General features: G+C 41.5%; 1 protein-coding gene across 3 annotated transcripts in view; it reads right to left on the bottom strand.

Moving 5' to 3' along the window:
* Positions 1-1,442: 1,442 nt before the first annotated feature.
* The window catches only part of PRKCA (protein kinase C alpha), a 153,805-nt gene continuing 137,482 nt past the window's right edge, over positions 1,443-17,765 (bottom strand). For 2 of the 3 annotated variants that reach the window (XM_032128884.1, XM_032128885.1), the window contains 4 exons: positions 16,000-16,080; positions 14,542-14,649; positions 11,995-12,135; positions 1,443-8,043 (listed from right to left, as the gene is read on the bottom strand). In XM_032128884.1, the coding sequence (XP_031984775.1) occupies positions 7,879-8,043; positions 11,995-12,135; positions 14,542-14,649; positions 16,000-16,080 (495 nt within the window). In that variant the 3' untranslated portion in view covers positions 1,443-7,878. The other variant, XM_032128886.1, reaches the window with a different exon arrangement.

The following is a 17,765-nucleotide window of genomic DNA, read 5'->3' as shown; positions in this document are numbered from 1 at the left end:
TTAACACTTCATTCTTCCCAGAACCACCAGCCTAATCTTGCCTGCTTAGAAAAAGTCAAACAAAGATGCACTGTTATAGATCTTTTCCCCTTTTTCCCACCTTGTCACAGTGTTGAGCCTCACACCAGAGCAGCCCACGCAGGCTCTCACCACCCTGTTGTGACAGCTGACTCATCCTGCTGGGAGCTGGGGGATTGTCCTGCTCATGAGACCACCGATGCAGAGTGTGGCCATGGGGCGGCCAGGGGCTTTCCCACCCCTGTGAGTCCATCTCCAGCCACCCACACCTCCACCAGGCTTGTCTTTCCCCAAGGAGAGTGTTCAGAGGTTCATTCATGTCCAAGCTCTCACTCCAAAAGCCAGTGGCCCCATGGATGGGCACTGTGGTGGTTTGGCCACAAATCTTGCCCAGCCCAGGAGTTGGAGATGCAGCTCTGGCAAAATGGAGAGCTGAGGACCCACTTCCTCCTGCCCTGGAGGCACCAACTTTGTGTCCACGAGCTCAGGGCAGTGATGCCTCCCCAAAGTCCCTGTCCTGCTCTGCAGAAAGCTCCCAAGGTCTGAGATGTGTTCATGGGCTTCAGAAGCTGAGCACATTGGATGACAGATGTGTAGTGGACTGGAAACACTGACTCTTTGGGAAAAAACCTGGAATTTCAACCATTCCTTTGGGCAAACTCAGCCAGACTTCTACAAACTAAACGAACCCAATAACTGAATTAGCATGAGGTTCAATCCTGCGAGAGCAGGCAGGAAAGGGAGTTGTCTGACAAGTTGTCACAATATTTGGACATTGCTTTCGAGTTTTGAAAATAAACCATGTCAGTGTGAACGAGGCTGGTGGACGTGGGGTGAACATGGCTGGTGGAACTGGGAGGTCGTATCCTGTCCCTCAGGAGTGCTAAACCAGATATTGCATTACAAAGGAGGGTCCCTGAGGGTCATTAATCACTGCAACAGCCCCTCTTTCCAGGAAGAAGCGGCAGGGGGTGGAATGAACCATCCAGAACTCACACACTCAAAGTGACAAATTGAATTTGAGTTTTCTTGGGTCTGGCTGCTCCTAAGGAGGGGACATCCCTCCAGCACCAGTCTCACATCAAGCTTTGAACCAGACCCTCCAATCTGAGACCTCATTTGGCTCCTGGGGCTGTATTTCCCTGTGGCACCCACGCCTGGAGCAGCCCAGCACCACCGAGGTCAGCACATAGAAATTCTCTTCCAGATATATCTTTTCCCCAGTTAAGCCTTTTTTTTCCTCTTGATTCATTAACAAGGATTAAAAATGAGCCCAGGTTAAAATTCTGTGCCTGAATGAAGAATCAAGGTCCAGACTGGGCAACTTCTGTGGCTGATCCCACCAACCTCTCTGCAGCCTCTGGCCTTAGGGGAGTCAATTTTGAAAGGAAATTTCATAAAGGCAGACCAAACTCTCACAAAAGTAATGATCAGTATTTTTATTGATACACACTTGCTTTGAAACTACAATTATACTTAACAAAAGCATTTCATGCAAACAAAGATTGAAGATACTGTGAATTATGAAACAAAAAAAAAAGATGCTGTAATTTGTACATCAGTCTTGCCCACTACACTTCCAATGTTTGGTTTTGGTTTTTAAATCTTTTGAAAAATGAATGGCCTTTCCAAATTTTCTGGTAGCATCTTGCAGATAAACAATATGAAAATAAATAATGTTCTCCTCTGTATAAATACAACATTTGAGTCTTAAAATAATATTTAAAATACTAATGAGTTCAAGGTGGGATTAGTCCATATTTTAAAAAACCCATTAAAGTAACATAGAGTCATTTGAGAAGTTTCAGGTGTTCTCTGTATTCCTGTGCAAAACCACAGAGTGTTGGGAAATGCACATTTTAAAAAGAGTCAATGAGCTTCATTTTGTTGAAATTGGCATTTTTTACACTCATTTTGATAATACAGGAGTGAATAAATGAAAGGCTTGGTAGGGAACGAGCCATAGATTAAATTTTTATTACCCCTGCAAGAACATTGTTTTTCTGCCCCAAGGCCAGCAATGGGTATGAACATAGAATATAATGAATATCTGTAGTGAACTGGGGCTCTTGGCCAAGCACTCAGCACCCAGTGATCTGTGGCTCCCTGGGTGCCTCGGGACCCAAGCCAGGAGTGTGTGAAACCCTGGAAGGACGGAGCCCTTGGCAGTGTTGCCTCAAGGGGTTCAAAGAGAAGGAAAAGAAATTCAAATAGTTCTCAGGAAAATGTTTGTAAAGATAGGAACATAATTTTCCTTGCTATTAAAATATTCCTGTCATTAATAATTATAAAAGTAATGAAACATCAGCTGCAGAGTGTCCAATGTAACCAGAGTGAGAAATGAGCTTCAGTGGCAGCTGAGTGTCAATGTTGTTGCTACTCATCCTGCACAATTTCAAATCATTAACAGACCTGATTTATTTATTTATTTAGGTCAACTGACATCAGTGGAAGATAAAAACAGCTTCTGGAGCAGTTTTCTTTTAGATTTGAGCTATGGTGTCACAGACAAGGAAAAACAAAAGCACAAAGACACATTTACAACACGGAAATACATAAAAATATCAACATAAAATATCGACCTGTAATGGACGAACCAGCTGCACAAAGAACAGAGCTCCTCCTTCAGCAGGAGTCAGTAAAAACGGTACTAGAAAACAGCTGTGCTGACTTTATTTACCCAAAGGGAATCTCCCCCTCCAATAATCAGTTCTGCTAAGACTTCCACTGACATGGAATTTTTAAATTGCCGGTAAAAATCTCAGTAGCTGGAAAAGAGGTAAGTGCAGCTGACCTACACCATCAGCAAGCATCACTCCCTGCCACACCCTGACTCCAGGTACAAAAGCTGGACTCCAGATTCTGTAACAAACGTATCAGATCTGATTTTATTTCTCTTTAAATGGTTTCAGCAGAGTTACTAAAGTTCTATAAAAAAGTAGAAACAGCATGGTATAGCCAGCAGTACCATGTGAATCCAAGAAGCTGATTTAATATTAAAAATTATAATAATACTTACACAACTCTTTTCAGGTTAAAAGTGAACTAGAAACATTGCCTAAGAAGTCCTCACCGCTCCCTGTGAGGTCAGTAAGTATTGTTACCCCCATTTTACAGATGAGGTAACTGAGACAGAGAGTTTAACAAGTGGCCCTCTCCCTCTCAAGGTTGTAGTGCATGATGATTATTCCTGATAAGGCTCTTTAATTCCCAATTGCTACTGGCACAGTGAGGGAATCGTGCATGTTTATGGAGTCAAATCTTAATTATTTCGTACTTATTTCTGCAACTCAGCTATTTCAGATCCCATCTACAAGTGTGGGGCCGAGGAAAAAAAGTGCTTTTTAGCTTGTCTGCTTTTTGACTACTTGGCAGCTCAGTGCCCACCTACTGAGGGGACACATCAAACACAGCCCACGCTCACATTTGCAAAGAGACTAAAAACCTATGTACAATAACTTATGCTAATGACTGAAAGAACTGAAAATCACATTAAATATTTCCAGAAGGTCCGAAAGCCCACTGTAAACTCGATATACTGTAAATATGCTTTCTACTTGCATCAAAGCTTTATTATTGGATTATTATTATTATTATTATTGTTTCCAATGCTATGCTTTGCATGCTAAGCAGGATCCGCCCCCCGTGCTCACTGCATGTGTCTCCTATGGCATTTAACTGGGATTGCATCCAGAGGCACTGGCTCAGAAAACACTTTGCAAGTGGTACCACTCCATCCTTGGACATGTCATCTTCCCAGCTAGAAGACAAGTTCTTCTCTTGCTCGACCTTATTAATTTTATAGAAGCCCAGCATTATTGAATTGGATTCACCCCAAAAGACACGATGGATTTCAAAGCCAACAGCATTCAGACGTGATGAGTTTTTTTTAAACTAACAGCTGATTTCCAGAAGAACTTTCTTCAGCTTGTAAAACGAAATTCAATTGTGTTTCTGGAAAGAATGAAGGATCAGAAAGCTAAATTGCATTTCTCCTCCAAACTGGATTAAGAAGGAGTATTTTATTACGGGAATATGCTCTCTCCTTCTCATGTATGTGCCAGCCTTGCTCATAGCACCAAGCCTGGCCAGTAGGTGAAATGGTTGTCCTGGAATTCCACCACCCTGCTCTGGTGACTCAAAGGTGCACAAAAACACCCAGATGCCCAAATAAGGAATTTGCCTAGGAGCCAGTTAAGTCCCATTTGATCCCTGAAAATCCCTTGGAAGTTTTCCATGGCAGACCTGTGCCTTCCCCTGGCAGGAATGGGGCTGCCCTGGAACAATCTGGGACTCAAGCATAGGGATGGAAACGCAGTTCCCAAAACTTCCACCCCAGCTTCAGTGCAGTACAATTTTCAATTTGCTTTTTGGGAATCTTGGTGGTAATGTGGGTGTTGGGATTACAGTTGCTATCAAACACAAGTGAAAGAGAAGCAGCTCTAATCCCTCTCCTTCTGTTGATACATGTTCTCTAGAAAACCAAATCTTGTGAAAAATATTATATAAATAACATCTGACTCTAAAAAAGAGATGAAAATTCAGTCCGGATACTTCAGGTTTTCCTTGCCATTATAAATTTCTGGATTCTGAGCAGCCAGTGGGAGTTCTTGGGAAAGGTCAGAGCATGAGCCTTCACATGTGAGGGCACCAGGAAGAGCAGTGACAGGTAACACAACTAATCCCTGCCTTATCCAACCCTGCCTTGCTCCTGCAGGATCCATGAGTTCACAGTACCTTTTTCTGAAGTGTTTCAGAAACCTCCAGAAGACAACACAGATGTCACAAGCCCGGGGACCTGAGGTAATGACGTTAAAGAGGAATTTCTGCTTCTACATCAGAAAAACTGCGAGACAAACACAAGGGCTGAAGAAACTGGTTATGAGAAGTAGCCAGAAGATGAGCAGCTCTGTCCCAGCGTCAGACTGGCTCTGTCCCAGTGTCAGACCAGCCCCATGATGCCATGTCCTGGTGTGAACAGCACTGACTGTCACAGCTGTGCCAGCAATGGGACTTCCCTGGACAACTGAGATTTCATCAGGAAAACAGAACTGTGAGAACATCTACCCAGGGGATCTCCTGCCTGGTTCCTGGCTTGGTTCAATTCCGCCTGTGTTCTGCTTTGCTTACTCCCCAGACCTGTGTGCTGGTATTTCTCCCAGTATTTTCCTTATTCAAAAGTGTCTTTTTCACTTCACATTCTTAAAACAAGCACAGTGGCACCTCTTGGCAGACTGGCATAGCTAAGAGTCCCTTCTTTATTAAAATCTGAGACTCAGTAATCTTTTATCTTAATTCAATCTATTGTCTTCTACAGCATGGTACCCAGATTTTACTAAACGTTGGCAGGCTAATAATATTCAGAAAAAAAAGAGAACGAAGTAATGAATGCTGCACTAGGCCACATGCTTTATGGTGAATACCATAGTTTTTGAAGTATATAATACACAAAGGAGAAAATGAACTCCCCGTCTTGGCTGACAACATATTTGACACAGAAAAGTTTAAAAATTTTACTCCTAAAATGTTTGAAAAGTTTGGAGTCCTGCTTGTTTAGGCAACGATCTGAGTTCCTGTCAGTTGGCCAATGCCCCTCGTGAGCCACATCTTCAAATGTCAGGGTTTGATCACTCCAAGATGCTCCTTGTGGGAGCTGGGGGTACAAAAGGACTAAGGGCAACAACTGGACTCCTGGAGTATGGAGATTGCACATCCTGGCCCCAAACCCACTTTTTCCAATAGGTTTTCTGCAGGTGCAGAAGCTCAACACAGTCGTCCATCACATCCAACCACGTTTCCCTCAAAACTGCCCAACTCACCCAGGTCACCCCCCGAGGTCCAACCCACCCCTCTGGCTACCACTTGGCAGGATTGGATCTTTCTGACAGAATCTTTGGCACAGGTTCTGTGTTTTATTATCATAAATGATGATTAGAAAGTAGGTTCCCCTCCTGCCCCACCCCATTACATAATCTAGTATAAATTGAAGTCTTTTATGGCAAATATCTTACTTTTTGAATATGTTCACATGCTGGAAAAATTGTAATCAGTCTGCATGCAGCAACAGAGACATCATGCTTCTGGCATCATCATGCACATCTGACAGACAAAAAGTGCCTGTGGCTGCTAATGGGATCAAGGCAGAAGGGAAAAAAAAAGGGAAATGCATCAACTACTATTTTACATGCTGTAACAAAACCAAAATATGCACAAAACATTATTTACTGATATTTGAGTTAATATCTTCTCTTAAGTTGTAAGAGGAAATATCAAAATTTTTTATCTAAGTGATAGGAGAGGAGAAGATTGTATTAATAACAGTGTTCATCATTGCAAATAAAGTCTATTTCCTTCTCTGCAAGTAATAAGCAGATGTGAAATGAAAGCCTATTTGAACCTCGTAAAAAACCTGCAGGTAGCAATTATTATTTAAAAGTATACCTACTTTAAAAAAAAAGAGATTCTACCCTAAGCCAGTAACAATATTCAAAACCTAAAGTAAAAATCAAAACAATAGCAAGAAAACATTTAGCTAAATCTAAACGGTGTCATTCAGAACAAGAACTTTCACAAACAAAGCACATGTTGTTTTATAAAATTTTTATAATACTCTTTATGCTTGATATGATTATGTCAATAATATAGATCTGCTTATTATTAACCCTTATTATTAAGAGTTATTACTAAACATGCAAAATTCATTGCATGAAACATATGTAAAATGTATTAAATTCCATTCTATCAATAAAACGAGTTTTAGGTGCTGCTTCTTTCAGGCTTGATTATTCTACAGCCCAAAATTTTCTGAATTAAAACTGATTATTTAAGATTAAATCTCACTTGATTTTCATGAGTTATTCTGGAGAAATCAGGAAGTCACTTGGGGCTGCATTTTTTGTTAATTTAGTACACATAATGCTTTCTTCAGTTTATTGCCCTACACTGCAGACTATAAATAAACACATGTAAATAAGATTTAAGGAATTACAGTTTTGTTTTACATTCCAGGTTAATAAATTTTATAGTAAAATATTGGTATTAGAACCAGTTAACAGTAAATGAGGAGTGGTGTAAATTAAACCAACTGAACAGACAATGGCACCCTGGATCACAGAATAATCTCATGGAGATTAAAATTCACAAAAGTATTATTAAAATTATTACTATTATTATTATTAGTAAAGACAAAATTTCACCCTTGAGTTTACCACATGCTACTCCTAGCAAAAATCCTAGAGATGTGGCCACCACCCGAGCACTTTTATTTGGGATCTTACAGGATCAGTTTGCCAAGCCTCAGGGTCTAATTTGATTTCACACCCCCTCCCACCCATTCCCAACTTTTTTTTCCTGCCATATTTTCCAAACACTTTCAGCCATGTTTTTGCAATGCCTCTGCCCCCAGAGCTGACCCTGCTCAGTCTCTGGTGCTGCCGCTGCCTCTGAAGTCTCCGGGGTGTGCGGGGAGGATGTTCCCACCTCCTGGCATCTGCCCCCATGGAATAAATACTCGAGGTGGCTTCTCATTCAGACCACGTGTTAGATTTTTTTCCAACATAACAGAGTGGAAAAGAGAGCAAAAGGACGGTGGGAAGTTACAAAAATAGAACGTACCAAAACATGGGTAAGTTTCAACAAGTCAGTGGCGACTTCTAGAAGAAAAAGTGGGCACCGTACACTAATTTATCTCCTGTTAAGACAACATTGCTGTTGCAAAGCCCAAATCCTGACTAAGTGGCCCTTCCCTCATCTTACACCCTCTAACCCTACAATTTCCAGGCCCAAATGGAATCAACAAGGCAAAAGCCTAAAAATTGTAGGGTTACAACTGTTCCCCACGGTGGGATTTGTTCTGCTGTTTCATACTACATTTTCTACAATGGGGTGCACAAACTGGGGGTTGACGTAAGAGAACCCTTCAAAATCTGTTTGGTCTATGTTAGCAATGACCAGCTGATCTGGAGGCGTCAACACCGGCTGTCCTCGTGTGAAGAACTTATCGAAGTTTTCAGCCCCTTTGCCACACTGCAAGGAAAGAGAAAAACAGAAAAAAGGCTGAACAAAGGCAGCAATACATTGGCAGAGTTGTCAGGATACATGCAAGGCTTTCCTTCCATAAGATATGAGTAGTTGAGAGAAAATTTTATTTTCAGATATTTCGACAAAAAATCCCAGACAGACACAGAAGTTTTAATAGCTGGATCCTGATGAAAAGCAGTCAGAAAGGTTTCATCCATCAGCATCAGGTGATGAGATAAAGAGGCTTAAATATTCAGAATTACTGGGATACAAAAGGAAAAAGGAAATATTTTTATAAACCTTTGTTGGCAAGAGATACTTTCTTTGTCAAGTTGTTTCATTCTTTTTAAAAGCCCTACAATACAAAATTAAATTTTTCGTGTTAGTCTCTGTTTCCTTTATGATCTGCAAAAAGCTTGATGCAATTCATTTATATGCTTTGAGTCTCCACTGAACAGCCTACAAACTCCTGTAATTTCATAAATGACAGCAGGGTCTCAGTCCTCGGCATGGCAGGAGGGCTGGGCAGGGAGCACATCCCAGGACAGGTCCTTGTTACAAAACTTGCTGTCACAGGTTTCCTCCTTTATTTTCATAAGAGACTCATTTTCTGGCAAAGCCCAGCCAAGAAGGGGGCTAAATACAGCCACAGCCTGAGCGCAACTCCTTCAGAACAGAAAACAAAAGAAACTAGGCTTGTAGAAAGAAGAGTTTTGAGGAATGCAGAAAACACTTGATAAGGAGGAAAGAATGATCAGAGGCATGCTAAAAAATAGAAAGGTGGTACCAGAATGAAATTAATTTGTGTGCAAGAAAAAAATGAATATTTCAGGAAAATGAGGCATTGAATATTGTGGAGAGGTGAGGAGGAAACTGGTAAATGTGCTCATCTCAGAACTACTGTAACAGATCTTCGGACAAAGCAGGTGTGTGATAGAGGCAGTGAATGTTTCTTCCTGTTGTTCCTGACCCTTTCCTCTCTGTCCATCCCTTCAACATCCCTGCATGTGGATAGGAAGGGTAACATTGCATTACTATCTTCAGACTCAAAGGATAACTCGGAAAGGGCAGAATAACTCTTGTACAATAGACCAATACTAAATATTGATTTTTTCTGAATTAATGCAACACGAGTAAATCTGTGCACTTATAGGAGGATGCACTGGAGAGGGGCCCACTGAGGGGATTCAGGGTGAGAGGTTTGGCTCTCCTGGAAACAGCCCAGCCACCATTTCCAACCTTCTTGCAAAGCACCTGGCAGGTGCTGGGCTGGACCTGCCATCTGAGCTGAGCTGCAAAGAACTTCTGCTGCCTCAGGCACACATTGTTTCCTATTTCAGACAATGAGCACATTCTCAGGGCTCACAAAGGACACTCGTCCAGCCTTGGAAGAACACAAGCAGAGGGACACTGCACCATGGTCAAGCTAACGGGGCTCTGTTTTCTCCACCCAGGGTTCTGCACCACTCATCGAATGCCCTGGTGCCCCTGAGCCTCTGCATTTTGGGACAGAATCTCTGGAGAACAAGAATGGAAAGAGCTGAACTTTGACAGGGAAAAACCTCTGAATCATTGACATGATAGTCAATGTATCCCCAAATTAAATCAAATTAATTTAGAGGCACAACAGCCAGCTCAGAGCAGCCACAAAAGGGTTATTGCTATAAAGGAAAGTTTTTGCTAAAAAGTTGTCCTATGGATAAGCATCATCTTGCAACAAAATTATGATTTTTTTTCTTTTAAATTTTTTTTTCTTCTTCTTTTTTTCAGCAAGTGGAAAGTATTCAAACAAGCTGGATATTGAAACCAAAGTTCCTGAGTCCATTAGGTCTCTCACTATTGCTTATACTAGTAGAGGCTAAGAAATAAATCACATGAGATATGAGTATACTTTAGGTGAAAATATAGTAACTTATAAATAAATTTGCATCTTCAACTATGTATTTGTCTTCACATTAAAGAGTTGCACTGCTATTGTGAACATTAATGCAGTATTAGAATACAACTGAAATGACAGGACTCCTCAAACTCCTAAACTTGGAAATACGAGGAAAATGTCCTTCTTGCCAAGTAATCATTCTGTGCCTATAACCTGTGAAATGTCAATCTGGAAGGGAACATAGTATTTACAGCACCCACCTGCTGACCCAAAATCTGCATCTCTATGTTTGAGTAAGGATTGTGGAAGCAGCAGGATTATTCCTGCAGGAAGGCGCTTCCTAGAGAAGATGCACCAACAAGGGTTTCCTGCAAAAACCCACCCCAAAGAAAGCCTATAAATACATCCATATCTTCAAACAGATTAAGGGTGGCATGTTTCTTGCTTTCTAAAATCAATATCCATCTCTGGAGGGATTTAAAAGGTTTGTAGATATGGTGTTTAGGGACACAGATTAGTGGTGGGCTTGGCAGTTCTGGGATAATGGTTGGACTCGATGATCTTGAAGGTCTTTTCCAACTTAACGATTCTATAATTGTATGATACTGATATAAATAGAATCAGCAATCACCATAAATGAGTTGTGCATTGGGTATGTAAATACTAGACTTGGGTTTTAAGTTATTTTTGTCTGGGAGAGTCGGGCTCTGTGTGAATCCGCCTCGGTGTATTTTAATAGCAGCCTGTGCAAACAAACCAGGTCATGATAACCAGGGAGACAGAGAACAGCTGCTCTGAGGAGGAGCCAAGATCTGCCAGGGAGCTGTGATGGAACCACACCACACTTAAAGCTTTTAGCACCTTCGTGCTGAAGTTACTTTTAACTTCAAGGAGAGTCTAAGCACTCATCTCCCGAGCTAATAAAACTTACAGATGTGAAGGTAGATCTGCTTTATGATCAGCTTTAAATTTGACTTGAGAACCATGTAATAAAAAAATCTTCCATAAAATATGCTCTAAAGAGCAGCTCCCTTTTGCACAGCCAGCTCTGGGTTGGGCAGGGCTGGCAGCATCACCCAAGTTCTTCACTTATTTACACCCTTCCCTGCATGCAAAATCCACACCATAGCAAAAAGGTATTTCCCTTAGCACTAAACACCCTTCTCAGCTGCAACCCTCCTCCTGGTGATGTCAAAAAGTCATTTGTATGAAAAAAGTGAAAAATAATTCCAGTATTGGTGTCCCTCTGTTCATTAGTTTGTGATACCTCACTGATTGTCTGTACTGGCAAATGAATCAGTGTACAGACCAGTCACCATACACCTGAGAATAAAGCCAGCCAAGATTCTCAGCTGAAAAATAAAAGGGTTAGAGAAAGATTCAATGTTAGGACATAAAAATTTACAGCTGTTCCCCAAAGCTTGCATTCTTATGTGAAAAGTCTTCCCTTTGCCTTCAATAAAGCACAGTACATGCTGAAAGAAATTCTGGCTCAACAAGCAAAGCTCTTCCAATTCTATTATGCAAACAGCTCTCAGGGTAAGGACATCTTTCCACTTGCTTGGATTTCTAAAATGTTCCTGTAGATAGATGTGTGCAAACCAGTAATAATCATGGAAAATAAACCAGGGATTACTCTTACAAACTGAGCAGACATCGCTGTAGGATGGGGAATAAAACCCCCTTTGCTGGGCAGCCAACCATGGAGGAAATTCACCCCTCTAATCCAAATCCCTCAGTCAGATCCTGACTTTAGATGTTGCTCAGAGGAGACAGTTGTTAACCACATTTATTACCAGTCTCAAGTGGCTGATGTGGGTGTGCCAATTTTCCCTGTTTTCAGCTCCTCATGCAGTGTGTGACCATCAAACCACTGAGAGGCTTCTTTGCAAGGCAAGGAGTTCCCTGGCTTATGGCACATGGGGCCAAACACGAGCAGGCTCACAGACAGGTCTGCCCTTATCAAATTGCCTCATTTTAGCTGTGGCCCAGACCTGCAGCCCCAGCAGCAATCTCACCCCACGGGGAGCAGGGCTGCAGGCACAGTTAGTGAGGGAAGGACCTGGCATCTCACTCACCACTTTAGGCTTGAAAGGTGGCTGAATCTCTCTGTTCTCCAGCTTTTCCCAGTCAATTCTCCTGAAGAAAGCGTGTTCCCTGATGTCTCTTTCACCTTCCAGGCCACAGCCAAGGCGTTTTGCAGGATGTTTAGTCATTAGCTGTTGGGAAGAAAACACCAAATGATTCAGTTTAATGCTGGAAGGAAAGTGAGAGGGACTTTGCCTTGCTTGCAATGCTCTTGCTCCTCTCCTGAAGATACACACTGCTAATAAAATTGTTTTGAAAAGCTAAAATTAATTTTTTGAAGAAATTTCTTTTTTGATCACCAGAGACAGCAAACCAGCAGCAAAATTAGGGGCTGAACCAGGGAAATTTTTTGCACTGGGCAGAGGTTGCTGCTGGAGGTCCAGGTGGTGCCCAGGACATGCTGCCATCCCTGTTGGCTCACAACTCACTCCTGAATTTCACCTCCAGTCTCTCAGTTTAGTCTTACAGAACTCCAGAACAGCTCCTCCCCAATCTCAACAATCAATTAAACATCATAAATTCCAATGCACTAAAGCTGTATGAAGTACAACCCCCCCCCTCCCATTTCATTTTTCTGGGGCTTGTTCAAGACATTTCATTACAGAGCCTCCAATTCTTTGGCACCCAGCTGACAACATCTAATTTGTGTTTCCTCCCTTGCATTTTTAATGACATCCTGGTCAATACTATATCCAGTCACAGAGATTAAATAAACTTGGGGAAAAAAACCAGCCCCAAACCCACCAGCCTGGCATGCTTAGAAATTTTAATGTGCTCCCTAATTAGCAAGTTCCTCAGCATTTTCCAATTGGTGTGTACACTGGGAATTGTGCAATGTAGCCTTAAACTCTTGTGGGGACTTTTTAAAGCTCTTTTACAAATTATATATGATTAATGTACTGCTGGGAGTGATACCTCAACAGATCTTAAAACCTCAGCTTTACCACTTTAGTTTCCTTCCAAATGTTGAGTTGATCTGATTCCAATTTTGAACCTAAAATAAAAGTGGCTCTAAGCAGGTTTGGCAAGTGGCTGTGCACTGGGCAGGAATCACAGCCTTCTTCAAGATTAACAGCAACTTTCCCTTTTTTGTTATCTGCTCCAATCCCCTTGCTTTAACAGTAGGTGATAAAAGAAAATGGGAGTATTGATTCCAGTAGTTTTAATTCTTTCCAAAGTTGCTGCATTTACCAAACCCAACAAACTCTCAATCAGTGGAATGGAAGTCAAGCAGACAAATCAATTCCAAGAGCCGAGTGGGCATGTTTGTCTTGCCCAGTGGTGCCCAGTCCTAGGATTGCTGAGGTACCACTGACTGCAAGGGTCAGAAGCTTTCTCATATTGACTTCTCAGCTCAGGAAGAATTCCCACTGAAACCTGAGATTAATTTTTCAGTTTAATGCAGATGAAGAACATGTTAGTATCACAGAAATTTGCCCTTAAACCTCACAGTGTAGGGTAATTTTAGCTTTCTGCCCTCCCTTGGCGTGAGCACCCAGAGAGCAGCGAACAGGGGAGCTGAAAGCAGGGCAATTACATCAAGTTCAGACTGTGCTGTTTGAATATGTGATTGTCACTGCAAGGCATCAATCTGAATGTACTTTACAAAAATACACCATGTTTATTTTACGTTGGCCAGCACGTTGACACTGGGATAAGCTCCAAAATTAGCAAGGTCTTTCATTTTACCTTCTTGTTCTAAACACCTTTTCTTTTCCTTGATGATTTTCAAGGAACTAATATCGAGCCCATGTATAATACTCCATAAATGGTTGCAAAGGATGGGAAGAACGTAAATATCAAATTAACTAAGTGCAGTGGTATTTTATCAGTGTATGTCAGACATCAAATAAACCATTACAGACGTTGGATTGGAAAAGCTGCAGACTGATTGTGCTCTGGAGAATCACATGGAATCAAATGAATTCAAATGAATTCTTTTTTCCTAAGCTAACCCCCTGAAGCCAAATCTATTATTTTCCTCCAAATTAAAAAAAAAAAAAAAAAATAGAATCTAAGACCAATTTTAGGCCACACAGGTACCACTGGGTCAGGATTTCCCCACTATTTCCTTCCATTTATGCTAAAGATTTTCACATAAGCTCATCTTCACCTACATTTAAAAAGGATTCTGCTAAACTCCTGTGCTCTGATCCTGTCATTAGGCATTCTGGGCTGAGGACTCAATGGAGGATCTCTATCCAAGCTGAGAAATCTCACCCTGCACAATTGGGGCTGTGCTGCCGTGGGTCGAGAGGCAAAGCAGGAGGAGACTCTTCACACCATCATCCTGTTTATAAATCCTGCTTTGGACTTGGCAGCTACTGATTCTGACATTTGTTCTTTCCATAAAACAAGAAGGCACAGCAGGAAGAGCCCAGCACTTACCAGTGACACCAAGTGACAACACAGCTCAGCACTGCCTGACAGAAGTTGCACTTTAAAATAGCACAGTGCTGTGTCAAAGCCAGGCAAAACCCAGCTATTCACAAGGATTGCCAAAAAGGAATTTAATGATACATAAAATTTTATCTCACCCCCTTGCAGATGGAGACAGCTTCTTTGGACAGTGATTTTGGGTAGGAAACATTGTGCTCCATTATGGACTGGAAAAGTTCGTCTTCGTCTTCCCCATCAAATGGAGGCTGTTGAAAATAAGTCACAATTGAGTAACTTGAGTTTTCCTTCTCATGCTTTTAAATTCTCCACTTTTTACTATATGATATGACAATACCATGCCCAAAGAGATCAGTACACAGCAGTGCTCCTTGTCCAGGAATGCACACCAAACTCACAGCCATCTGCAGCCTGGATATCTGCTGACCCAGAAGCTTACTGTTTGACAGTCTCAGATTAAAATCAAGGAGAAATGTTCATTTCTGTCCCCAGAATGGCAGCCAGGTTAATGAAATGTCTGCAGGATTATCTTTGTGATCAGCTTTAATCAGTTTTTAAAGCTACTGTGCACCAGACAGGCAAAATAACTTCAGAGGGTGAAGTTTGGAGACTAACTTTCAATTACCTTGTGCTGAAGTATATCCATTCCTCACTCAATTCCAGTTAAACTCCAGTTTGTTTTATGTCATGGCTGTAGATTCTGCTTCTGAGACTATTACAAGGAAGGGCTGCACTATATTTTAAAATACAGGGGTAGGATAAATCCCCAGGATATGGGCCCTGTGCAACGCCCAGCTAATGGTAAATCGCCTTTTCTCCAAAGCATTCAGATGGCCAATATTTGCAATTCAGCCTGTAAACAGCTGCAATTGCTACACACTGAAACTTTTAAAATGTCCACTGGAATTTTGCAGAGAAACTCTTAAAGGCATTTGTTTCAAGTGTATGTTTTAAGCTTGGGAAATGCCTACCTTTAGCTAACACTCACCGAAAGCCAATTGCAGGAATCTTTTTCAACTCAAGACTCACAGAATTCCTTAAAGTTGGTACTTCTCTGCCATTTGCTGCTGCACAGTGTTGTTTCCCTCCCCAAGTGACTCAGAGAGCAGCCTCTCATTAACTTTGCAGAATGAGGGGTCTGTAACTGAGCAGATTGCTAAGTGCTGAGACCCATATTTTACCCTCAGGGCATACAGTACAAGAACTGTATTCTTGGGACTTAACTGCAATGCAGAGCTTATACACACACTCTTATTATGCTTCCCTGTGGTTTCAAACTACTAAATGGTATTTCTTCCACTTGACATGCATTTTTCTGCTCAAGTGTCTCTCTTTCAGTTCTGAAGATGGCTATTAATAACATTATTGCAGTACAAAGGAGCTGTATTCAAAGGCAGAGCTTGATTATGTGGGTGCAACATAAAGAGCTTAAAGCCTAAATACATTCTCAGTTGAGTCAGTCGAGAGTACAAGGAGATAACAGCAGAATGAAAGACTTCAGTCCTATCCTGTAATGGTCTAAACCTTTAGGGAGCCTTGAAACAGCAGCCTTGGAGTGCAGGAGGAGGTCACAGCAAGCACAGGAGGGTGAATCTTACCTGGCCCGCCAACATCTCATAGAGCAGCACACCGTACGCCCACCAATCCACGGACTTCCCATAGGGCTGGTAAGCAATAATCTGCATAATCACAAAAGAAAACCAAAGGAAAAACACCTGTGTTAACAAGCTCCCAGCCTTGTGGCATATCAGGTACATGTCTGACATGCAGAGAAGGACATATTTCCTTGGAAAAGGAAACATGTAAAAAACCCACAATCCTGTAATCCTCACTCCAGCTAATCACGGGTTTCAGTGGGAGTTGGATTGTTTTCCAAGTGTTAAGTCTAAATGCACCCACGCCCTTGGTACCCTGATATCTTGGAAAAATGTAGCTCTCAGGAGTCCTTGGGATGTACATTTGAGGGCAAAGGAGGAAGTACAGCAGCACAATGTAGGAGACAAGGCAAAACCATCCTACAGTTCATGTCAAAGTTTGAAATCATGAGGCTCACTTAACTTATGGACTATCAATAATTAAGCCTTTCTTTTCAATATTTATATTTTTGTTCTGCTGTAAAAGGAATAAAAATTTAGGAAAAGAGCAAAACCCCAAAAAGCTCAGTTAAGTTTTCCCAAGCTGCATGACTCTGACACTCAGTATGAAATACCAGCTACACCAAAAAGAAAGGGGGTTCTGCTGCTCAGACTAATGGAAATGTCAAGTATTTTCCATCCTCTGGGTTCACATCTGACTCACAAAGCAGTACAAATTGAGTTCTGACACAAGGAAAGGCTGCTCGTGCCAGCAGCACCTGGGTCCCTCCTGCATCATCTTCTTTAATCGAGGCCTCCTCAGAGATCAGAGTTCATTTATTGAAGAGCTGCATTTGGTCATGGTGTGGAGGAGTTTGGAGGTGCAGGTGTTCCTCAGATCTCTTTCTAAATAACTGTGAAGGGATACTGTGAACTGTGAAGGGATGCAGGATATCCTAGTCCCTGCCCATCCCCACTGAAGGCAATATCAGAGCTTTCAACTCCAATGTCTCTACTCCACTGGAATGAGCAGGGAACTGAGGCAGGCAGTACTCCAGAGGGGCTTGCATTCATTTTCCTCTTTGCTCATGTTTTTATTCTTTGTGAAATTAATTGCCAAGTCAAGTACACATTACACATCCTAAATTTTTCAGTTGTCTGAAAGAGAAGTTGAACTGCCAAGTTCCATAGTTGCTCAGGAAAATAGTGAGTCACCAGTGCAATAAAGCAGGACTGCCTGGCTACTAAATAAAATTATAGTCTCTGTGTGAATATATGTCCTTCCCTGATATACAGCAGCGCATGACTTAAAAATTACTGCAATGTTTCTAACCAAAGGATTTAAAAATCAATTGTGCTTTGGAATATATTAGACAACCAGAGATAATAACAAGATTCTCATCTGGAAGGCCCTACATAAAGGCAGTCTATATTAGTTGTCTCTTAGTAGTAATATGGGCTTAAAAGATATATATTTGGAACTTTCATTTCATATTAGACTAGTTGACATACTTGGTTACTCTCCCTTCCATTTCCATCACCAGTAAGCTCCTGCTGGAATCAATATTGCCTTTTGCAACACCAAACACTTTCAAATTTTCATCCAGGAAAAATACTGGCCTTTACACACAGAAGATGACCAAACATTTCATCCTCAATCCTTCTCTGACAATGTCTCCTTGCCTTATGGAAAAAAATATTTTATATTAAAAAAAAAGAGATATTTTTCAGGTCATTAATTTATAAGGGCAGAATGTTTTGTACAAAAAGTGCAGTCCAGGTATGTGGTT

This window comes from Corvus moneduloides, chromosome 19 (genome assembly GCF_009650955.1).
Source record: "Corvus moneduloides isolate bCorMon1 chromosome 19, bCorMon1.pri, whole genome shotgun sequence".
In the NCBI taxonomy this organism is placed as follows: Eukaryota; Metazoa; Chordata; class Aves; order Passeriformes; family Corvidae; genus Corvus; species Corvus moneduloides.
This window is presented reverse-complemented; position numbering and strand designations above follow the sequence as displayed.